This window comes from Saccopteryx bilineata, chromosome 2 (genome assembly GCF_036850765.1).
Source record: "Saccopteryx bilineata isolate mSacBil1 chromosome 2, mSacBil1_pri_phased_curated, whole genome shotgun sequence".
Taxonomy (NCBI): domain Eukaryota; kingdom Metazoa; phylum Chordata; class Mammalia; order Chiroptera; family Emballonuridae; genus Saccopteryx; species Saccopteryx bilineata.
In genome coordinates this window covers 234,268,190-234,292,657 of record NC_089491.1, presented here as the reverse complement: position 1 = coordinate 234,292,657, position 24,468 = coordinate 234,268,190, and the positions used below count along the sequence as shown (strand labels likewise).

The 24,468-nt window shown below is 42.4% G+C and overlaps 1 protein-coding gene across 3 annotated transcripts; it reads left to right on the top strand.

Moving 5' to 3' along the window:
* Positions 1 to 1,417: 1,417 nt before the first annotated feature.
* TMEM218 (transmembrane protein 218) lies at positions 1,418 to 23,963 on the top strand. Of its 3 annotated transcripts, XM_066259628.1 has the most exons (5): positions 1,519 to 1,539; positions 2,620 to 2,673; positions 12,618 to 12,727; positions 13,537 to 13,639; positions 22,033 to 23,963. In XM_066259628.1, exons 2-5 carry the CDS (start codon positions 2,626 to 2,628, stop codon positions 22,165 to 22,167), a joined length of 396 nt encoding a protein of 131 aa, XP_066115725.1. In that variant the 5' UTR covers positions 1,519 to 1,539; positions 2,620 to 2,625; the 3' UTR covers positions 22,168 to 23,963. The 3 variants fall into 3 exon arrangements, with proteins under 3 accessions (XP_066115726.1, XP_066115725.1, XP_066115727.1); XM_066259629.1 differs by lacking the exon at positions 2,620 to 2,673 and having other exon boundaries at positions 1,418 to 1,539; XM_066259630.1 differs by lacking the exon at positions 2,620 to 2,673 and having other exon boundaries at positions 1,526 to 1,579.
* The last annotated feature ends 505 nt before the right edge of the window (positions 23,964 to 24,468 follow it).

Sequence of the window (24,468 nt, the reverse complement as noted above, 5' to 3'; positions counted from 1 at the left end):
GCTCTGAAAACTACAAAATGCTCTATAAATATGTAGTAGTATTACTGTTGTTATTATTATTAACTATAAGTTTGGCCCATTGTTTTATCTTGCTTTAAAGCATTTCTTAATTGTTTCATATGCTATTGATATTAGCAAACCACAGACTATTAATGCAGGACATACATGGTATTTCTTTTGTATCCTCACAATTCCTACCAGTGCTTAGCTACAAGTGAATATGCAATTCCAATGAAATCAATTAATCAGAAAAATAGCTTTCTTAACCATAGAGCTCCTCATTGGTCCAAGTAAGGTCAAATTGTTAAACACATAAGAAATCATTGGTTAGTACATATGACTGTAAATGAAACCTTAAAAGTAGAATAAATTTAAGATGTACATTCAATGGAGTTCAACTTTCTTCTTCCCGTTTATTCATAACGCTATGATTCAGCACTGGGTTCCTCAAATCAAAGATTCAGTATTCCAAGATTGAATCCTTTGCTTTATGACGTTTCAGAATATTGTCTAAGGTCAAAGATTCAAATACTATAGCTCTCAAATTTGGTACTGTTGAATTTTGCTTTCCCTCCTTGTTTCAGCAGTGGACCATACATCCTCTGTCCCACTTCCTCTGGATAGCCTGGTTTATGGATCTAACAGGCCTGGGTACAAAATCTTGGCAAGTTTTAGTTCGCAGTTAGGTAAAAGCAGTTTGCTAAAAGCATGGTTCAGATCCAGTTACAGATGCCTGGATGTGTGACCACAGAAGATTCACTGAATTGACCCTGGCCACTCTTCCCAGTTCTGTCCTGTGATTAGAATGATCCGTGCCACAGTCTACTTCATAAGGGTAAAAGAAGAATAAAACTACATAAAATAAAGCTAGGTAAGAATAAATGAAAACGTGATGTCACCACAACTAGTGCTTTGTACTCAGTTCTCTCCGGGAACACTGTTAAGAACCCTGAATGACCGAGCCTGGCCCCATCATCGAGGCCGTATCTGATTTACCCACTTGGCGCCAGTGGCTCAGGGACTGAGATGCCCATCAGACTCCGGAACAGGCACTAATGTCCAGACTGCTACACCTATTTCCGCAGTTCGAGATGGGTGAAAGGGTTGTCCGGCCTCTGCGCGTCCCAGGACGAGTATACAGTCTCTATAGTAACAGCGAAGGAGAATCAGAGTAGCTCTCTTCCGCCCTACAACCCGCCCTCAGGCTAGACTGACCAATGATCCCGCGGGTTACCTAGGGGATGGTGTGATTGACAATGGGGAGTGGGTGGGCGGAGCCTGGACTCCCTCTATCCAATCGAGCTTGAGCAGGTCTCAGGACCGACGGGATCCGACCAATCGGACGGCGTAACCGGGTACGACGTGCCCACCCGCCGCGCTACCTGGAGCGCGGCGAAAGTAGGCAAATAAGAGGAAGCTGGGCGTTGAAAAACCAACGCTGATTAGCCAATCTTGGACTGCCTGGATGTAAGCCCACTTTTGATTCGTTCTCAGTAGACCAAAGCCCTAGTGGGGATGGAACACGCTGGACCGCGAGGTGTAAGTACTCACCCGAGAGGGCAGCCAGGGAAAGACGGAGGTGAGGAGTGGGGCCACCTGCAGAGGAGAGGATGGCGGAGGAAAGATTGGTTGAAGCTGGGCCGGAAAAGACTGGGAGAAGCTGACGAGGCGGGGCGGGAGGCGGGACGCTGACCCCTCAAACAATCCTGTACCGTCCATCCGGACCCTAGATCCCCCGGCCACTAAATATTCAATTGCCAGCAAGGAGGAAAGAATGCTTTATCTTTCATGCTTCTAAGAGAGTGAAATGTCAACGCCTGAGTTAATACATTATGATCCAAACCTTAATCTCTATCCCAAATACCGGGGCTAGCAGGCGAACATTGTGAAGATGACACCAGGTGTGAGGGGAGTTGAGACCCGTGGTGATGGGGGTAGGAGGGGAAGTGAACTTCGGCCGTGTCCCCCTGTCGCTGGATCAAATCAGCACCGGCCCTGGCAGAGGCCAGAGCGCTGGTGGTGAGTGGCGTGTCCACTCTGCAGCCTGTAGAGCCTGGTCCTGGGCGTGAGTGACATGGTGACTGGCAGGCTTCGCCTAGCACTGACTGCCACACCAACGCTGCTCGGGAAAATGGAGAGAAAGATGCGGTCTCCATCCATAGACCCTCTTTTCTACGAATACATTAAGACATGCTGCCATACCGATGGCATTTAGGTAGCTTGGCAATTAATTTTTCCCCGACTTGTATTTTACTTAATTACAAAAGTAGAGGCATTATCCTAATATTTTAAAATTCAAGCCATAAATAACTGTTTAAAAAACAAAACAAATTAAAGTGAACTCCCACCCCCGCCCCCGCCGTGCCTTATTATTTTTGAAGGTTTGGAATACCTATAAAAGAAAAATGAAAAGGAATTCTGCAGAAGGCACTTCACTGCCTTTATGGGCTTGAACCTGAAAATGCAAGAGTGGGTGAGAGATCTATCCCCCACCACCAGCAGCACTAGGCCATCTTACCCTACAAAAAACCCACCTTTGTGCTGGACAGTAAGTCATAGTGACAGGCCATTGGTATTCTCACACACGATCAGCTGGTGAGCAGTGCGTTTTTAACCCAGCAGGTTATGTACATGTGCAGAGGTCAATCACCTTCATGCAACAGTTTTCATCAGGTATGTGGCAAGAATTTTTAAAACATGAAATACTTGATTATTTAGTCAGGGATACTGACCTCTTTTTTCTTAGATTGACTAATAAAAATAATCACAGTAGCCAACATAACAGTAACCATCTGGTGTAAATGAATCAAAATTATACCTATTTTTTGCTAGCAAAAAATAAATGTTTTGGTGTGCCACAGAATTTTAGTAATTAGTTTATGTGTGCCATGTGATGAAAAAGGTTGAAAATCACTGCCTTAATGTATGCCATTTTCAGTTTTCTCTTAGAGCTTGGTAAAAGGTATGTAGAACCAACTAAATGAAAGAAGAATATACTCCCTGGCTGGTTGCTCAGTGGTAGAGTGTCGGCCTGGCGTGCAGGAGTCCTGGGTTCGATTCCCAGCCAGGGCACACAGGAGAAGCGCCCTTCTGCTTCTCCACCCCTCCCCCTCTCCTTCCTCTCTGTCTCTCCCACAGCCAAGGCTCCATTGGAGCAAAGTTTGTCAGGGCGCTGAGGATGGCTCCGTGGCCTCTGCCTCAGGCACTAGAATGGCTCTGGTTGCAACAGAGCAATGCCCCAGATGGGCAGAGCATCGCCCCCTGGTGGGCGTGCCGGGTGGATCCCGGGCAGGCGCATGCGGGAGTCTGTCTGAATGCCTCCCCATTTCTAACCATTTCTAACTTCAGAAAAATACAAAAAAAAAAAAAAAAGAAGAATGTACTACCAAAAAGTCTTAGATACACTCTTTCCAAAGAAAGACCTTACAGCATTAGCACAGAGGGGAAACACTAGCCCTCTATCTGCTTTTCTTGTCAGTTACTGAACAGGGTGTTCAAATTTAGACAAGTTATTCCAACTCTAATCTACCTGCTTTAAGTGCCACAGACATTCTGTAAATGGACTTACTGTAGAAATCAGGTTGGCTACAGTGTTTTTTAGCCACCAGTTTGCAGACCAGTTGGTGAAAGAGTTGACCACCCTGCTGCTATATGAAGATTATAACCCAGTGACCTTAGTTGAATTTGCTATGTTCAGGCTTATTTATGCCTTAGCAGTCCCAGAAATAATTCTCCTATTTTCTCTGGTCCCCAAGTGTAAAAAGGTTGAAAATCACTGGAGACCATCAGTTCTCAAAGAAAGTTTGAAAAAGCCCTGGTTGTTAAATAAAAAATTGTTATTTTAATTTTTAAATCAAAGTTTAGTAGATAATTTAGCTATTCCACTGTGAGAAATAAATGAATATTATTTACATTAAAATCACACCTGATTACAAGATAAAATGACAAGATGTTTACTCCTTCCCCATATAGAATTCTATACTATATCCAGTCCTCCCTTTTCACTCTTAGTGAGAAAGTATATGGTTAGATTATCAAGTATTGAACTTCATCGTGTGTGTGTGTGTGTGTGTGTGTGTGTGTGTGTGTGTGTGTGTGTCAGAGACAGAGAGACAGAGAAAGACAGACAGGAAGGGAGAGAGACGAGAAGCATCAATTCTTTGTTGTAGCACCTTAGTTACTCATTGATAGCTTTCTCATATGTGCCTTGTATGGAGTGGGGGGCGGTTACAGCAGAGAAAGTGACCCCTTGCTCAAGCCAGCGACCTTGGGCTCAAGCTGGTGAGCCTTGCTCAAACCAGATGAGCTCGTGCTCAAGCCTGTGAATTCGGGATTTCAAACCTGGGTACTCTGTGTCCCAGTCCAATGCTCTATCCACTGTGCTACTACCTGGTCAGGCTTGACCTTTACTTTTACAAGACCTTGGGGATATTTATCTCATTATTTTAAAGTCAGACAACATACTGAACCCAATGTCTCATGAACTTTTAAGCTTTTGAGGAGGATTGATGGGCAGTGTTTCCAATGTTCAGCTTCAACTTCCATTTGCCCTATATTCTAGGTGTTAGAGTTGAAGTCTTACAGGTTATTTGCATAATATCCAAAACAGCAGCAATTAAACTTAACTAGCTGTCTTGTTAAGAGCACTATTATCAGCTCAGTCAACCAAGCAAGAAGCCTGTGTCATTTTTTTTTAATTAAAACTTTTTTTTTCAATTAGTTTACATTTAATATTATATTGTATCATTTCAGGTGTACAACATTGTGGTTGGACATTCATATACTTTACATTGTGTTCCTCCTGATATTTCTAGTAGCAAATTGGCGCCATACATAGTTATTACAATACTATTGACAATATTCCCTGTGCTGTACTTGACATCCCCAGGACTATTTTGTAACTACTAGTCTGTCCTTTTCAATCCCCTCACATTTTTCGCCCAGTACTGCAACCCCTCTGGCAACCACCAGTCTGTTCTCTATAACAATGAGTCTGTTTCTGTTTTGTTTATGTTGTTCTCTGGATTCCACACATAAATGAAATAATGTGTTGTTTTTCTCTGACTGACTTATTTCACTCAACATAGTACCCTCTAGGATGCATACTGTTGCAAATGCTAAGATTTCATTCTTTTTTATAGTCGAGTACTGTTTCACTCTATGTATGTACTACCACTTATTTTTCCATTTGTCTGCTGATGGCACTTTGGTTGCCCTCATAGCTTGGCTATTGTAAATAATGCTGCAATGAACAAAGGGTGCATATATGTAATTGTTTCAAATTAGTGTTTCAGATCTCTTTGAATATATACCCAGCAGTGGAATTGATGGGTCATAAGGCAGTTCCATTTTTAATTTTTTGAGAAATCTCCATATTATTGTCCATAATGGCTGCACTAATCTATACAAGGGTGCACAAGGCTTCTCTTTTCTCCACATTCTTGCCAACACTTGGTATTTGTTGATTTATTGATGATAGCCATTCTGAAAGGTGTGAGGTGATGTCTCATTGTGTTTTTAATTTACATTTAATGCTTAGTAACATTGAGCATCTTTTCATATGCCTATTGGCCATCTGTATGTCCTCTGGAGAAATGTCTATTCAAGTCATTTGCCCATTTTTAATTTGATTGTGGGAGGTTTTTTGGTGTTGAGTTGTGTTGTTAGTTCTTTATAAATCTTGCATATAACCTCTTATCAGATGTATCATTGGCAAGTATGTTCTCCCATTCAGTGGGCTGTCCTTTTGTTTTTTGCTGTGCAAAACAAGCTGCAACATTTCTAATGGCTTCTTCCTAGATTCCTTTTCAGCTCTATAGCTAAGACACAGTTCAGACCTCAATGTCTCTTATCTGGAAAACTGCATAATATCCCAATCGGTCACCAATCTCTGTTCTCTGATCTCAATTCAGATGCACCCTGCCATCATTTACCTTTTTAAAAATTAAGAATTATCTGAAAATTATCAAAAGGAGTAAATATTACACTATGTAGTATAACAAATACCTATGCCCTACCAACTTGATTAACAAACATTAACATTAACATCTGCTCAAGGTTTGTTTATTTGTTTGTTTTAATTAAAGTTAACCATCACAGATTTAGTTCAGATCCCATTTGATCTCTTTCCTGGCCCCATCCCCCTTCCTTCATTCCTCCCCGGAAGCAAACACTGTTCTGAAATTTTTATGCATTATTTGTGCTCATGTTTTTATACTTTTACTGTATATATATATAGATTATAGACTATATATTATTGCTATTATGTTTATTTTAAAAATGCAAGTATTATTATCCTACGGGCTTCACTTTGCAACTTGCTTTTCTCACTCAATATTTCTGAGATACATTCATATCAGTACAGATGGATCAAGTTAATTCATTTTGTGTTCATTGTGAGTTACGTAATATTGTATCCATTCTCATTGATGAACATTTTTGTTTTTCCGGTCTTTTGCTATTATAAACTAACATCCTTGTATATGTCTCTTTGGGCAAGAGTTTTTCTAGAACAGTGGTTCTCCAAAGGTATGTCATTTGGAATTCATGAGGGCATTTCTGTTTATCGTCGTGATTTTGGAGGCACTGCAGGGTTTCCGGAGCAGGATTAGAAGTGTTAGATGTGCTGCAGTGCATGGATAGCCCCTCACAGTGAAGAACTGTCCTGTATCTCATACAACTTTTGAGTGTCCCACAGGATACTTATTTATAATCTGAGCCTAGAATCTCACTTTACTTTTTGTGTAAATATAATGTATTTTTTGGCACAGTTGAATATAGTTAAAATTTCCAGGAATGCAACTCTAATGTAAATCAAGGGAAAATTATACTTATTTGTGGTTTGGAACTTTAACAAGAGTTGTTCATCACTCTAGAAAAATCATATAACTGAAGGCAACCCAGCTCGTGGTATTTGAGTTGCCATACAGCACACCTGCGTCAGACTGCATTTCGTAGCTTTTGCATTCGTGGTGGGTCTAAGTTTAGGTGCAAGCAACTGATGCTGTACTTTATTATGTATTCTAGTGTAGTCAGCCTGAACATTTGTATATTTCAACGTATGCTGTTCTATAATGAATTACTTTCCATTTAAAATTGGCTTCTGTGTATGATTTAAAGTAGAGATCTAATTTTATTATTTTCTGATTGAATAATCATATGTCCCAACACTGTCTATGAAATTCACTGAATCATAAAGCCAACTCTGTCCTGTACAAAGCTCTCATAAATGCATGGCTCTGTTTCTGGGCTCTCTATTTTATTCTCCTGGTCCATGTGTCTTCATGCCACTATCACACTGTTTTAATTACCTTGGTTGTATAATGTGTCTTGTGGCAGTTGGTAACAAGAAAGGCACATTTTCATCGTAGTTCTTAAAATTGTTTGTGCTATTCTTGGACTTTTGCTCTTCCATATGAATTTAGGATCAGTTTTAAAGTTCCACAAAAAACATTTTGAGGTTTTTGGGTAGAATGACATTGAATTGATAGATTAAGGAAAATTAAGATCTGTTAAAGTTAAACCACACCATATATAGGGACATGAGTTGTTGATCTAGTCATGTCTGTTTTATTTTTCTGTTCAGGTCTTTAAAAAAAAAATCTTTGAATAAAGTTTTATAATTTTTGCTGTAAAAATCTTATACATCTTTTGATGGATTTATTCCTACTTATACATATATTCATATTCATATACATGTCTTTTTATTATGAAAGTTTCAAATATATTCCAAAGTATAGAAAAGTATAGAAAATTACACTCATCACCCAGTTTCAACAATTAACTCTGGATGTCTTTTTACATATTAGCCCCCTTCACTTCATCTCCCCAAATAATCGTGAAGTTCCTAGACATCATTTTCTGCCATGTGTTATGTGTGTTATGCATATCATAAATTATCTTTTAGCAATATAATCACATTAAAATTGTTTTTTACTTAAAAAATAAGCAGAAATTTCCTAATGTCATGAAATATCTCAATATTGTACGATTGTTGTCCTATAAAAGGTTATTTTTACAGTTGGTTTGTTTGAATTAGGACCCAAAGTCTATATATTACATTTGGCTGATAGGTCTCTTCAGATTCTTAATTTAAAGGAAACTTTTTAATATAAACTTTTAATGAAATGTAACACACATGCAGAAAAGTATACAAATCAGAAGTATATAGCTAGATACAATTTAACAAAATTAACAAAGCCATGTAACCAATACCCATAATTTTATAAGCACCCCAGAATCTTCCTGTTTCCTTCACTCTCTACTTTCTATAAGGTAACCATACTCCTGACTTCTAACCCCAAAATTAGTTTAACTTGTTTTTGAACATATATACATGTTCACATTATATTACACAGTACAAACTCTTCTGCCTCTAGCTGTTTTCAGTCAGTATTTGTTGAAACTCATCCATATTGCTGGGTATAGCTGTAGTTTTTCATTCTCATTGCTTTATTTTATTCCATTGTATGAATGAATGAATAGATCGTATGTATAATACCATACTTTATCCAGTCAGTTGAGTATTTGGGTGGTTTCAGTTTTTAGCTATTTCAAATAGGGCTGCATTGAACTTTTGTACATGTCGTAGTGAACTTACATGTGCATTTCTGTCAGGAATACCCCCAGCAATAGAAGAGCTGGGTTTGGGGCACATGTATGGTCAGCTTTGCCAGACACTGCAACAGCTCACACTCACCCGCAGTGCGTGGGCTACCCCACACCTACTTCAACACTTGGTGGTGTCTGTCGCTTTCATTTCAGCCATTCTGGTGGGTGTCTAGCAGCACTGCATTGTGGTTTCATTTATAGTTTTCTGATGAATAAAGTTGAGCACCTTTTCACAAATTTACTGGCCATTTGTATATCCTCTTTGTCAAAAGTTTATTTTTATTTTTTTATCTGCTTGATCTGTCAGTTTCTGAGAGGTCTATTAAAATCTCCAACTAAATTTGTGGATTTGTTAATTTATTGCAGTGATTCTTTTGATTTTTTGCCTTATATATTTTGAGGCTGTTTTAAGTTCATACTTGTTTTGAGTTGTATCTTGTTAGTAAATTACAGTATTTCATTTGTGACTATTAATTTTTTCCAAAGCTTTGTATTCCATTATGTTTGATACTAATATTGCTTCTCCAGCTTATTTTTAAATTTTGTTTAGCGTGTTTTTTAGTTGTGGCAATAAACATATAACATTAAATTTGCCGTCTTTGGTATTTATCTATATGTTTTTTTAAAACATGTATATTTAGCTTAACAAAGCCTACAGGTAATCATTCACTCTCACCTTATCCAGAGCAAAATAATAACTAAAGGTAATAATGTTTTAACTTAGAACTGTCCTTTCTCACCTTCCATATGACTATTGACAAATATTTTAGTTCTTCCTTGGTTTTAACTCCTCAAAGATTAGTCTTTATTTATCATTTCAGAAAGCTTTACTGTCAATATTTCCCAGTATTTTTCTCACCATTCCTCCTCATACATCACACCATCTTTCTTTGTTCATTTTCCTTCTTGCTGAAGTGTATCTACGAGAGGTGAACTCTGTTTCAGTCACTGTCTGTCTGAAAACCTTTATTCTACACTCACTGTGTGGGCGCCGTGATGCTGCTGTGTGGTGGATCCCTACAGGGGTCTCTGTTTCTCTCTGCTGGGCTCCTTGCACGTCTCCCTTTTGGTGTAGTTTTCATGTTTGTTTATCCTGGGATTCCACTGCATATTAATATTGTAATATGCTGTGGAGCCCCATGCCTGCATGTGATCAGAGTTTTGGGGGGGTTATTCTTTTTTTACCCATGGCCAGTAAAGTTTTTAGTCCGTATTTTGAAAGCATGTGTGTGCCCTTTTAGGGCCTATCTTAATGCTTTGTTCTCAGCGTGGTCCTCTGGGGCGCGAGTCTGAGCCCTCGTCTGTTCAGGAGGGACACTAAGGGCTGTCAGGTCCCAGTAACCCTGCAGGCCTCGGGCTTAGCTCCTGCTCACCACTCAGGCTTCGAAGTTACATTGTTGTTTATAATATTTAAGAGGTTTTCTTGATTGCTTTTGAGCTCCACTGTGTAGTAAATTCTTTTTGTTCTATTAAGCATTTTTTCTGTGTTTGTTTTTGTGTGAGATGCTTTCCTAGTTAGCTCTGGCCAGCACACCAACCAGAAGCCTCAACTGTCTTTCTGAAACCAGGTGCTTAGGTGTTATCCTTTCATGCCCTCACTTGATTTTCGTGACTTGTTGGCACTGCTTCATTTATTTATCCAGTAAATATTTATTGATTATAATCTCTGATGAGAACTGGGGCTACTGTGGTAGGTAGTAAGCAAGATACAGTCTTTACCTTCATGGAGTTTTCTGTTCTACCGGAGAAAATGAACTTGTAAACTATAAACTGATCTACAGTTCGTGAGATGTGCTCTGAAGGAAACAGTGATGGAGAATGATTGTTTTGGGGTTACTTTAGTTAAGGCAGTCAGGGAAGATCTCGCTAAGGAGGCTGCATTTGAAGCTGAGAGCAGAAAGATGAGAGGCCAGCCCTGCAAACAGTAGAGAGCTGGTTTGGGGTGGGGGGTAGATTTCAGGAAGTAGAAACAGCAAATACAGGACCCAGAGGTGGGGAAACGCTTGGCATGTTAGAGTCACTGAGATGATACCCTGTGCTCTCAAGAGGGAAGCTAGAGGCGTTAGTGACCCCAGTGAAGTTAGAGCAGCTCCAGGGCGCCCCCTCATCTGCTGCCCTCCTCTCTTCCTTTCACTGTCGTCTTGATGCACTGATTCTTCCCCAAATGGGCCTGCGCCGTGTCGCCTCCTCACTGTCTCAATGCACATTGCACTCTGTTTTTTCACTTTTCAGAACATGGTAAAGATGGTTGTTTACATGACAGTGTCCTCCAACAGACTGTAAGCTTCTGTCAGAGGATAAGTCTTCTTTACCTTGTGACCCCAGCATGTAGCACTATGCTGTACATGGTAGGCACATAAAAATATTGACTGAATAAATACTTTCTCTCTTTTTTTAGCAGTTTATGTTCAGGGCTCCCATAGATTATAGTCCTTTACAACAGGACTTCTCATAGATTATATTTTTTATGGTATTTAAACCATCAGAGTAAGAAAATGATCAACCCGAGGAGGAATGTTTTGCTTAAGACTTTGATATGGTAAGGGAAAATCAGGGGAGGTCCTATAGTGTGGAGCCTTGTAATGGATCAAATGGTGGCCCCCAAAAAGATGTGTCTACACCCTAGCCCCCAGAACTATGAATGTGACCTTATTTGGGAAACAGGTCTTTTCGGATATAATTAAGGCAAGGCTGCTGAGATGAGCTCATATTGGATCATTTGGGTGGATCCTAAATTCAACAAGTGTCCTCATAAAAGACAGAAGAGGAGAAGACATAAACACGGAGGAGAAACCAGCAGAAATTGGGGGGACTTAGCCACAAGCCAAGGAATGCCAGGAGTTACCAGAATCTGGAACAGGCATGAAGGATTCTTCTCCAGAGCCTTTGGAGGGATCATGGCCTGAATGACATTTGATTTCAGACTTCTGGCCTCCAGAAGTGTGAGAGAACCATGGCTTTCTGTTATTGTAAGCCAATTTAATACATACTTCTCTCTTCACACCTGTTACCTCTTCTGTAACATGGATATAATACCTATCTCAGAATCTTATTGCCTTGATTGAGATATACACTGCTCACAAAAGTTAGGGGATATTTCAAAATGAATATGAAGCGATAAAATAAAGCATTTGATTTTTTTATTAAACAAGAACATCAGAAAAGCAAATGACAAGTCAAAGAAAGTTATTTGGTTATACAAATGAGATGCAAACTCAATTATTGTGATTGAGTAGCAAGTGACATATTGGTGGGGGAGAACAGACTTTCATATTCATTATGAACTATCCCCTAATTTTTTTGAGAAGTATATTTGTAAGATACTTAGCACACAGCGAATGCTCAAGATTAATAGTGGCTCGCCTCCTGCTCCTCCTTCTCGTCGTCTTCTTCCTCTTCCTCATCCTTTTCTTCTTTCTTCTTCTCCCTCCTCCTCCTCCTCTTCCTCTTTCTCCTCTTTTTCTTCTTTTCTTCTTCTTCAACTTAGGTGTTTGCTTCCTTTTGTAAATAAAATCTCAACAGTACAGCCGGACATTTCTGTCTTGTGATTGCCTGGTGAGTCAAAGTTCACACCATGGGCTTAACCTAGAGCTGCAATTTCCACATTGGCCCTGGCACTCTGGGGCCCGGTGCTGTTTATGGTCCTCCATTAGGGATTTGTATCAAGGGAGAGTTCAGTTTTCTGTTGTGGCTTTGAGGAAGACAACTAGATACCAAATTTGGGATGACTCACCAGAGCAGAAAGCAGCCTCTCAATTCTCCCCAGAAGGGAAGGTTTGTAAATGTCTAATTCCTATTAAGGCCCTTGAGACTGGACATTCATTCCCCAAAACCAATCATCAGAAATTCCCCATAATGATTTTGGAATTTCTATATTTGGCTGAATCCTTTTATATACCCCAGGAGTATGCAGAAGACAGGTAGCACCTGGAGCTGAGAAGACACCTCGCCCTGCCCCATGGCCTGGGGCTGAGTGGAGTGTGGGCTCATGCTTCCTGTCCCCACAGATGGCTGGCACTGTGCTTGGCGTGGGCACTGGTGTGTTCATCTTAGCTCTACTCTGGGTGTCGGTGCTGCTGCTGTGTGTGCTGTTGTCCAGAGCCTCCGGCCTGGCCAGGTGAGGCATTCTCTCTCTCTGGGAATCCAAGGTAAAACAATTAGAAGCAAAATTGCTGATACTCATTACACATTTAGAATATAGAAGATCCTTTTTGTATTTACTGGCACATATTAACCTCTTATAAGCACTTTATTGGCTCGGAAGCAGAGGCAGGAGAAAGGAAGTGGTATTTTTCAATCTCGCTTAGAAGAGAAGGAGGGACACAATATGAAAAGAAAATCTGCTTTCAATGCCTGTTGAATTCCTTGCATTTGTACATGTGTGAGTTTCTTAATTGTTCAGGCTATGGCAGATGCATGGTCCAGTCCCTAAGGCTCTAGACCTGGGCCCAGGGAACGTAAAGACATGCTGGATGACAGCTGCCCGTCAGGCACCTACTTCAGAAGAGAGCCGGACCATGAGCTGACTCTAACACTACAGCATCTACTCTCTGGCTAGATAGCATCAGTACAAAGCAGCAGACAACATAATCTACTAAAATATTCAGTCTAGAATCAAACACAGAAGTAGGGGTGAGGGAGGGGCTGCCTTGGTTTTTCTTGATTATGAGTGCCCAGAGGCAAGAATGCAAACTACCTAGTTTGGGCTGACTGGGATAAACAGGAATGCGTCTAGCAGGACCCTGTCCAGAAGGAGGGCTTCAGGATGAAGGGAAAATATTTCTAACTGTGGGCAGTGTGGGCAGCAGGCTCCTGGGCGTTGTTAGTGGGCTGAAGCAGAGGAGATCGTCCCAGGGATGAGCCCACCAGGCTGACGGGCTGGAGAGAAGCTGTGGCCAGTCTCTAACACTCTGTCTTTGACCCCAGGCTCTCCATCCTGTTTGTATTCTTCGGTGCTCTGATCATCACATCAGTTCTGTTGCTCTTCCCCCGAGCCAGTGAAATCTCAGCCCCAGAAGTTGAAATTAAGGTAAAACTATTGGTTTTATTTTGCCTCCTGAATTGTAACTCTTGTTCCTCTTGGCCCACACCACAGTCCTGCCCTGCGGTGTTCCCTGATGTCAGGTTGGCTGAACTGTGTTAGAAGATTTGAAAAGTTAAAGCAAGGATGAGGAAAGCTCAGGGGGAGGTTTAGATCCCTGCCTCTTCACGTAGGAATAGAATCATAATCTGACTCTTCATGAAGATGAATGAGCAATATGTATAAAACCCACCTCATACCATACGGCAGAGAGAGGAAATGAGTTAAGAATAGGAATTTAACGCCAGTGGTCAAGGCCAGGCAGGTTCACACATCGGATTAGAGCAGACCACAGAAGAACCACCGAGCCAAAAGGCGTTGGGCCATTCCCGTTTATTGGATTGTCGCAGAGGCAGACAAGCAAACAGGAAGGAGAAAACCACTTCTCACAGCAGCAGGCAAGCAAACAGGAAAACCATCCCTCAGGATAATGGGCAAGTGGTTAGGAATACATGAGCCTTGCTGTGGCAGGCCAGCGATCTGCCCCGAGGGCAAGCACCCGAGCCTTACATAGACTATACACATGTGGCTTTGCCACGTTCACACACTAATCATGCTAAGTGCAAGCGAGCAAGCCTAACACAGCTGTTTTCCCTTCACTCCACCCCTGTAAGGGTGGCTTGCCTCCAGGTGTCCCCAAACTATGGCCTGTGGGCTGCATGCAGCCCTCTGAGGCCATTTATCCAGCCCGCCACACTTCCTGAAGGGGCACCTCTTTCATTGGTGGTCAGTGAGAGGAGCACTGTATGTGGCAGCCCTCCAACGGTCTGAGGGACAGTGAACTGGCCCCCTGTGTAAAAAGTTTGGGGACCCCTCTATGCAATAGGTATCTTCCGCAATGGTCCCTGTGCGAGGAGTGAGGTACATTACATCCATATTTCACAGAAATAGTAGAGACTATGGCAACAGAGTATTAAGGCACAAACTATACCAAAAATGACAATAATTACAAAGGTGTCCTTCACAGTGTCTCCCTGAGCAGTCAAGGGATAATACACTTCTACCTTAGACACCAGGTATCAGTTGTCCAGGGAGTTAACTGGAGGCTCACCTCTATTCCTTTACCCCATGGTGCCAACAAGGCCCTCCATCATAGGCGGGGCGCCTGTACAGTCCAGGGCCATGTCTATCGAAGATGTTAGCTTCTAGGAGGGCTGTTGGGGCAGGGCACATTGCCCTGCTTCCCAAGTGTCCTTGGTGCATATCTACAACTGGATGGGAGCAACTACCCGGTGCAGGAGGCCTCTGCAGGTGCCAACCCTCCCCCCCCACCCCAGCTGGGTCTCTCATACTGTCCACAAGCAGCATGTCCATCCAGCAAGGGAGCCACTGCCCCCATCTTGTCACAGTTCCTGCTTCGAGTCCATTACTGCTCAATGATCAGTCCACGATAAACAGCCCAGCTGTCTGTAAAAATCACCCAAAGTGAAGGTTCATTACAGGCAACTAGCCACACAGCTGTTTGATAAGAGACCTCAGTGACTTTCCATGAGTGCTCTGTCTTTTGCCACAAACCCTATCCAGACCCCTCAGCAAGCTCACAGGGCCTGGCAGAGTTAAACACATTCAAGGCCTGTGCCACCTTGATAGTTCTTAGCTGCTGCAAAAGCACCTATTATCTACTAAGGCCAACACCTGCTGCACGTTAGAAGGGAACTCATGGATTGCCAATTCCACATGAGGCCTCCGGTTCCCCTGTTAGGTCCCTCAGATCTTCCCCCTATTCAAACTAGAACAGCGAGTCTTAAGGGATCTTCCTCTCCCTCAGCTGCCTCCAACATATAATCTTGCAGCCTAGCAACATGAGCACGAACTGTTTTACTGGTAGCTGGTAGGGTCATTCGTTTTAGGGTCTGGAACCTGTTCTGGTTTAAGCTAGAACTTTATTAGATTTGCCATCTAATTTCTCTCTGTCTGCCCCAGCCACAATCAAATCTACCCACATATATGTCTGAGTAACTTTTACAGGCCCATTTATCTTGTTAGTAGCAGGGGTGGGGGGCATGGGCATCCTTACGGTGCCACACTGCTTCTACCTCCCCAAATCTGCCACCATCTGTGTAACAGCGTTGATGGGCTGCCCCACATAGGGGCCTAAGATAGTCACCAGTGACCCCAAAAGGGCTGGTGGGGCGCTACAGAGAATAAAGTCATCCCTCATCCTTGCCATAAATACTTCCTCATCTGGCCCACAGGAGCATAGATTGAAAGTAGCACTTTTTATACCTAGTTCCTGGAGGACCTGATGCAGCTCAGTAGATGACTGCCACCAACTCACTGCCCCGGCTAGTCTCCAGCACCCTGCCAGACCATATGAATGGCAGCCATCACCCATTCTAATAGGGCATGGTTTCCTGGGTTGCCATGGCAGTTCTGAAGATGCTGCCTCAAGGAGGAGTGTGTGGTAATGGCAGCTAATTTCTCCATCTCTGCTCTGGAGAGCATGATGCCATCCACCCCAATGCCTCACAACTGCAGCAACCAAGCTGCCAGGGACTTGGTGGGTTTCTGCCTGAATTTCGCCCCTAACTCCATCAACTCTGTCTGGATGTAGGGCCAGACCACAGAGTGCTCCACTACTTGTGGATGAGCCTGTGCCTGCCCCTGAGGCACTTTCTGCTGCTGGGTTTTCACCTTCTGGGTGACCACTGGCCAGGCTCTGAGTCTGCCAAAGGCCGTTTCAGCCCGAACCTCCTCCTGCACCTCCTCCTCAGAGGAGGAGTTGGATGTGACTACCACCACTGACTGAGAGCCACTCCCGGGCACAAATGCAGCTCTTCCTCCGGCACCTGCCCCTGTCAGCACTCACACTGGGCTTTTGAACTTGGGCAGCCTCTCGCACAGAGCTTTCAGTATCTGCTCACAGGGCTGTAAAAAGCACCCAGCCCACGGACCCCAACAGGGTCGCCAGAGGGAACCACAGGGAACCACGTGGTCAAGAACAGCCACTCCTCTATCCCACTCTTCAAGGGTGTTGGAGCTCCATACTTGTCTGGACTGCACCCTGCCCACTACACCAGGTGCAATGCCGGTGCTTGAGGCCAGGCAGGTTTACACTGGATTCAGGCAGACCACAGAAGAACCGAAGAGCCAAAAGGTATTGGGCCATTCCCATTTATTGGATTCTCACAGAGGTGGGCAAGTGAACAGGCAAGAGAAAACCACTTCTCACGGCTGCAGGCAAGCAAACAGGAAAACCATCCCTCATGGTGGTGAGAAGCAATCAGGAAAACCATCCCTCATGGTGGCGGGCCAGTGATCCTCCCCAAGGGAATAGTACCGTAGTTATATATAGGCTACACACTGCTCATGCACTAATCACAAAAAGTGCTTGCAGCTGAACAACAAGCGAGCAAGCCTAACCACAGCTGTTTTCCCTGCAAGGAATGGACCAAGTCCTGACCTCAAAGTGTTCCCATTCCTGATGGCCTGGGCTCAGAAGCTCAGATCCTGGGCCTGAATTTCTGCAGTGCCCTCAAGGTGCTGAGTGACATGCTTTTCCACCTGCATGTGTTTGAATTTTTTATTTCTGATGTGAAGAAAATACTTTTCATTGAGAAGAGCAGTGAGGAAAGGAGAACATTTTTTTTGGAAGGCAGAAGTTGTACCAATATGAGTTCAATACTCACAGTCTTCTGGGAGTTCCTTTGGTCCTCCTTCCTGGAACCACACCTGCCAGCCCCCACCTCTCTGAGCAGATGTATCATCTCTCTCGTAGTCCTATGGGCACTCTACTCATTCTGGTTCATTCCTGATTGGGGCACTGACATTATCATGCATGGCTGGTCTTAGATCCCTGTGATCTTAATAAGGGGTTATTGTGTGCAGGGTCCTGTGGTAAGTACCTCATTGGCATTCTCATTTAAACATCTAGATAGTATGAAGTAGGTATTCTTATTATCCCCACTTTCTAGATAAGGACGCTGAGCCTATAGTAGGCAGGAATAACTTGCCCAAGGTCAGACATCTATAGAAAGAGTCAGACTAAGGATTGAAGCTGAGCTCTGTCTTTAAAGCTTCCACTCTTTGGGTTCTCCACAGACTGTTAGGGCCATCACAGAGTTCGTAAGTGACTATTTTGACACTGGACAACAATACACAAAATCAGATAACTTCTGAACTAAAAGTGGCACATATGTCCAGCTCTACTTAGGACTAAGCATGGCAAAGGGAAGAAGATAATTCTGAAAAATCCAAGGGAAGTAATACCACGCAATTCAAGGAGTTTGTCCATCCATGCCAGGTCCTTTTGTCAGCGTCTAATACCCGCTGTGTCGGTGTGAGTGCCGTGTTGAGCTGGTGGTGGCCCCACCTCAGCTTCCCATCTTAGGGGTGGGTGTTGCTGGCTGCTTGTTTCTGGATTGCTGCAGATGTGAATGCTGGAAGAAGGGCATAGAGCAAACACTGTCCTAAAGTCAATCCTCTCTCCTCTGTCATTATGATTTCCAGACCCAGGAGAGAGTATGGGGTTTGAACAAAAGACGCTCATCACTCATCAGCATGGCCAGCAGGATTGGAGTTCTCATCTTCAGGTTTTGAGAACCAGTCCGTGCAGCGGCCTGGCTCAATACTTATCAATAATACATGGCCTGGGCCTTCTGCACCCATGGCCTGCTAATTGGCTAATTAAAAAGTGAAATATGTCGAACGAGCAAACATGTAACCCATGGGATGCTTGTTCGGTACTGGAGCCAAGGTCAAAGTTGTGTTAAAGCTATTTGATCAAACTGACCTTTGTTCTAAGTTGGCTGTGGGGGTGTCCCTGGAGCAGCCATTCTTTGTGTCTTTGGGTCTCAGCGATCATAGCATTGCTTGGACTTGACAGGTGCTTGGTGTGGTACACCTGTATTATCACTTTCCAACTGCTGCTGTAACAAGTTACCACAAACTTAGTGGCTTACAACACAGATGTGTTATCTTAAAAGTGAGCTAGAAGTCCAAAATCAGCCTCACTGGGCTAAAAGCAAGGGGTTGGAAGGGCCAAATCCCTTTCTAGAGGTTCTAGGGAAGAATCTGTTTTCTTACCCTTTCCAGCTCATAGGGGCCACCCTTGACTGGGTGTCCCTTGCTCCACCTTCATAGTAGGTCACATCTCTCTGACTGTGCTTCCCTCTTCTACTTTTTTTTTTTTTTTTTTTTTTTTTTAGCAAGAGAGACAGAGACAGACAGAAAGGCAGGAGAGAGATGAGAAGTATCAGTTCTTCATTGCAGCACCTTAGTTGTTCATTGACTGCTTTCTCATATGTGCCTTGACTGGGGGCTCCAGCTGAGCCAGTGACCCCTTGCTCAAGCCGGCGACCTTGGGTTCAAGCCAGCAACCTTTGAGCTCAAGCCTGTGACCATGGAGTCACATCTTATGATCTCACGCTCAAGCCAGCGGCCCCATGTTCAAGCTGGTGAGCCCGCACTCTGGTGACCTCAAGATTTTGAACCTGGGTCCTCTGTATCCCAGTCTGATGCTCTATCCACTGCGCCACTGCCTGGTTAGGCCCCTCTTCTACTTTAAGGATCCTGTGATTATATTGGGCCCACCTGGATTAGATAATTCAGGCTACTCTCTATTTTAATGTCAACTAATTAGCAAACTTAGTTCCATTTACAACCTCAATTCTGCTTTGCCATGTAATCTGACATATTCACAATTTCTGAAAATTAAGGTGTGGGTGTTCTTGCACCATTATTCTGTCTACTGCAATCAGCTTTCAAGTACTATGTATTCTCTTCTACGTACTGGTTTTCCAAAACTTCTGGAATCTGTTAAGTCACTAGTCTCTTGATTTGTGTATCTGCTCCATTAGGTCTATAGATTAAATTTATTTTCCCTGCCCAAACTTAAGCACCACCATTTGGATCTGGAGAGAGTAGCACTCTGGCAGTGGGCAATCAGTAAGTGGGTAAAGCCAACACTACAGGTTTTTGTCATCAAAAACTAACAGCTTTGAGGCCTCAAGTATGACTGGTTGCCAAGCAGCCAACTGTATGATTTGGGGCACATTATCTAGCTATCCTCTTAGTGTTTTATTTTTTATTGGATTTATTGGGGTGACATTGGTTAATAAAACCATACAGATTTCAAGTGTACAACTCAATACAACATCATCTGCACCCTGCATCACACACTCACCACTGAAAGTCAAGTCTTTTTCTGTCTCTGTTTATCCCCCTTTGCCCACTTCCACCTCCACTCAGCCTCTTTCCCTCTGGCTGTCACCATACTGTTGTCTGTGTCTGTATGTCATATATATATGTGTGTGTGTGTGTGTGTGTGTGTGTGTGTGTGTTTTGCTTAATTCCTTCACCTTTTTTCACCCAGCCTCCTAACACCCCTCCCTCTGATAGCTCTCAGTCTCTTCTATTTACCTATGCTTCTGTTCCTATTTTGGTTTTTAAATTATTTTGTTCATTAAATTCCACATATAAGTGCAATCATATGGTAATTGTCTTTCTCAAAATTTGACTGGCTTATTTCACTTAGCACAATAATTAATAGGTCCATCCATGATGTCACAAAAGGTTAAGATTTTCTTCCTTTTTATAGCTGAGTAGTATTCTATTTTGTAAATGTACCAAAGTTTTTATATCCATTTATCTGCTGATGGGCACTTGGCTATTGCACATAATGCTGCAAATAACATAGGGGTGCATAATAGGGGTGCATGTACTCTTTCCAATTAGTGTTTTGGGTTTGTTTGGAAATATTCCCATAAGTGAAATCATTGGGTCAAAAGGCAGTTCCATTTTTAAAATTTTGAGGAATCTCCATACTGTTTTCCACAGTGGCTGCATCAGTCTGCATTCCCACCAGCAGTGCACAAGGGTGTCCTTTTCTCCACACCCTTGCCAGCGCTTGTTGTTTGATTTATTTATGGTAGCCATTCTGAAAGATGTGAGGTGTCATCTCATTGTGGTTTTAACTTGCATTTCCCTGATGATTAGTGACTTTCAGCATCTTTTCATATGTCTTTTGGCCATCTGAATTTTCTCATTGGAAAAGTATCTCTTCAGATCCTTGGATTGTTTGTGTACTTGGTGTTGAGTTGTACAAAGCAATACATGGTTTCAAAGCAATTACTATTAAAATACCAATGGCATATTTCACAGATACAGAATTCCAAAATTTTATATGGAGCCACAGAAGACCCTGAATAGCCACAGCAATTTTGAGTAGGAAGAGCAAAGTTGGAGGAATCATACTTCCTGATATCAAACTATACTGTAAGGCCATTGTAGTCAAAACAGCCTGGTACTGGTATAAGAACAGGCATACAGATCAATGGAACAGAAGAGAGCCCAGAAATAAACCCATGCCTTTATGGTCAATTAATATTTAATAAAAGAGGCAAGTGTACATAATGGAGTAAAGACAGTCTCTTTGATAAATGGTGTTGGAAAAATTGGACAGGAGCATGGAAAAAATGTAACTAGACCACCAACTCATACCATACTCAACCCTAACCCATACACAAGAATAAACTCAAAATATAGATAAAAGATAAAGGGAAGTCACAAAACCATAAAAATCCTAGAGGAAAACACAGGTAGTAAAATCTCAGACATCTTTTGTAGCAATATTTTTGCTGATATATTACCTCAAACAAGAAAAACAAAGGAAAAAAATAAACAAATATAACTAAATCAAACTAAAAAGCTTTTGCAAACAAAGGAAACCATGAGCAAAATGAAAAGACAACCCACTGAATGGGAGAACGTATTCACCAATGCTACATCTGATAAGGGGTTAATTTCCTCTTAGTGTTTCAGTATCTCAGGTAAATGGCCATTTTTCCTAACCCTTGGAATGCTGGGTTATGAATGTTAGGGTTCAGACTCTTATAAAAGTTTTTAAAGAGCCACCTTTTCATTTTGAAAATGAACCCTCAGAATTGGCAATGGGTTGATGATTTGGGGGTTAGGATTTCGGGTACATGGGATTTATTATACTATGGTATTTTTATGAATGTTAGAATTCTTCATAATAAAAAGTTAACAACAAAACTGATCCTTCCTAAGACTAAGTAAAGTTTCTCACAAATGCTTTTAGGTAACATAACATGTAATTCCAGAACATGAAAGAACTTACCCAGGGTGTTCAGAATGTTTTTAAACCTCCTAAATTGAGCCATTTGTTTCCTGTACTTCACTAATTCTTTCTTTATCTTGTATTTCTGGCTCCAGGAGTTAAGAGAATGTTCTTTCTTAAACATTTCCAGAGGAGACTCAGGGCAGGATGTTAATGGAAGTTACAAATATGAACAGACTCTGGTCCCATTTATCAAAGATTTCCAATGAGCACGGCCAGGGTGAAGTGATAGTAATTTCATTTCTGATGTTTCTTTCTCCAGATTGTGGATGCCTTCTTCATTGGTCGTTACGTCCTGCTGGCTTGCCTCATTGCTGTCTTCCTTGGAGGTCTCTTCTTGCTTCTAATTCATCACATCCTTGAGCCAGTCTATGCCAAACCACTGAGGTCCTACTGAGCACTATTCACGAAAGCCAAGACCATGTTTTGTCCTCATTTTGATGTTACTGATGAGCAGAAAGACACTGTTTGGAGCCTGGGTTTGACAGCCTTCGTGCCTTAAGAGTGAAGGAAAATCCATTCGTTGTTAAGACAAATCCCTTGAGTCCTGGCCTCCAGACATGGAGTTGCAAAAGTGTCTCTTTGGAGATAGATTCTTAGCAACTTAAGAGGAGTTGTCTTATTGCTGTCTTAGCACCTGTACCTCAGGTGTCCCATCTGTTTTGTAAGAGGAGTAGTAATAGTGATCTACTGAGAGTAGGTTTTCAATCCAGACATCAGTACACGGATTTTGGGGAAAGGTGCACTAAGCTTTTGCAGTCCAATATATGAAAAAGTGTGGTCCTTTTGATAATACACAAAATTCTTAGTTATAAGGTTGGGATCATTTGGAAAGGAAAGGCACTCAGAGTTCAAAAGTTGAATGTGATGATTCGGAAGACTCCTCAGGTGTTGGTCACTGCCTACTCGATATCATGTCACAGAACTTTCTGAAGGCAGTGGTGCCACTGTCTTCTGCCCTAAGAAAGCAGTACACACCAACCAATGGACTAGCTCTCGCTTCACACTCCTGGCCACAGCTTCCTGAATCTAGTATGGATGCATTTCAAGTTTATTTAGGTGGAAATGTTGATTGTCTTGCTGCTGTCTCTGGATTCTTTCTTCCAGGATTTGGTGGCCTTTGCGTGCCTTATTTAATTACCATAAGAGTCCATTTGGGGTATTGTCATCTATTTTATCTGTGTAGCCCTTACTCCAAAGCTGGTGAGGAATGAGCATTCCCAGGATTAGATACAACTTTATACCTGTCTGAGATGTGAAGCCAAATGAAATTTGTCACTACATGGAGGCTCTCTGGCACTCTCATCCTGATTCCTACAGCTGTTTGGAGAAGGCTCTCCTGGCTAAAAATTAAGAACCAGAAAATAAGTTGGAAAAAGAACTTTGAGTACATGCTATAAGCCAGCAGTACATTAGTTCCCTTGAAATTGAATTTACTTAATTTTTATAACAATCTGTTGTTATCCCCATTTTCAAGTAGCCCAAGCCTCACATAACGACCAGTGTGTATACCCAGGTGTGGACAGACTCCAGGGCCTTGGACTGAAAATAAAAGCTCAGTCCCACTGAGCTTTGTGGGACTTTGATTGAGAGTGTGAGAAAGTTCAGGCTACTTCTCTTTCTCTCCTGGATCCTGCTGTCATTGTAGAGAAGGCACCCAGTCCTGCCACCCCAACTGGGGTTAAGCTCTAAACTAAAAGTGGACAGAACAGGTGACTTTGGGAGTCACGGTGTCCAAATCAGTGTCCAAAGTCATGGTGAAGACTAGTTGCAATTATCCCTACTCTTGAACTGTCTCTATCTTATTCAGTTTGGAGAAACTTTGCAGGTAAGTCTTTGTCACAGGATGCTTCAAAGGAAATAGTTTTTGAATCTGGCCAAAAGTCCTTACATAAGAAAAGAAAGGAGAAACACCCCCCCCCCACCATCACCCCAGCACAGTGGAGGCAAACGGAGAATGCAGAAATGTTGAGGGAGCAGGACAAGGAAGAGACTCGGGCCGTTGCTCCTCTCTGGACACCGCACTGAATCCCCTGGATTCTGACGAGTCTACTTTGAGCTGTTGTGACACCAAATGAAGCACAGGCTCCACTTGTCACCTTCTCCTAACAGATTTGCTGGAAAAGAAAACTTGTAGGTTTCTGACCATGAGTTCATCTTTTTTATACCCAATAAAGGTATCCAACTATTAGACCAATGTATAATAGCTATGAATTTTTAGGTGACTACTTATGTGGAGAAAAATGGGTTAAGGTTGGGAACTAAATTCCTCCGCAAATACCACTACTGTCCAACTTTTGTTGTTTTCACATATGTAAATGACAGGTGTGTGCTAAGGGCAAAAATCATACTTGGAACCAAGTATATTTTAGCTCAGCCTGCCTTCTATAGATCTGGTTTGTGAAATGAATGATAGATTACTTTCTACCTTCATACTCAGAGCAGTCACATTCGACCACCCCCCAAATGCCACAAGGTTGGGATAAGAGGGCACAAGATGAATTTCACTGAGAGTTCTACATGGGGCACCCTTATAACCAATGTCTGACATGGCACCTCTTGTGCATTTGGTTGTTCTGGAGGTCCAGTCCCTTAAATAGAAACAAATTATCTTAGTGTCTCCACTCATCACTTTTTGATTAGTGGCCGCAGAGCCGGTGTGCTATTCGATTCCCTAGCCAGACAGATCTGGTGGCAA

Excerpts from the sequence above, each read along its gene's own strand:
- TMEM218 (XM_066259628.1), top strand. The coding sequence starts at position 2,626 with ATGTACATGTGCAGAGGTCAATCACCTTCATGCAACAGTTTTCATCAG. Across the intron at positions 2,674-12,617 it reads CATGCAACAGTTTTCATCAG|ATGGCTGGCACTGTGCTTGG; the intron begins GTATGTGGCAAG and ends CTGTCCCCACAG. Across the intron at positions 12,728-13,536 it reads AGAGCCTCCGGCCTGGCCAG|GCTCTCCATCCTGTTTGTAT; the intron begins GTGAGGCATTCT and ends CTTTGACCCCAG.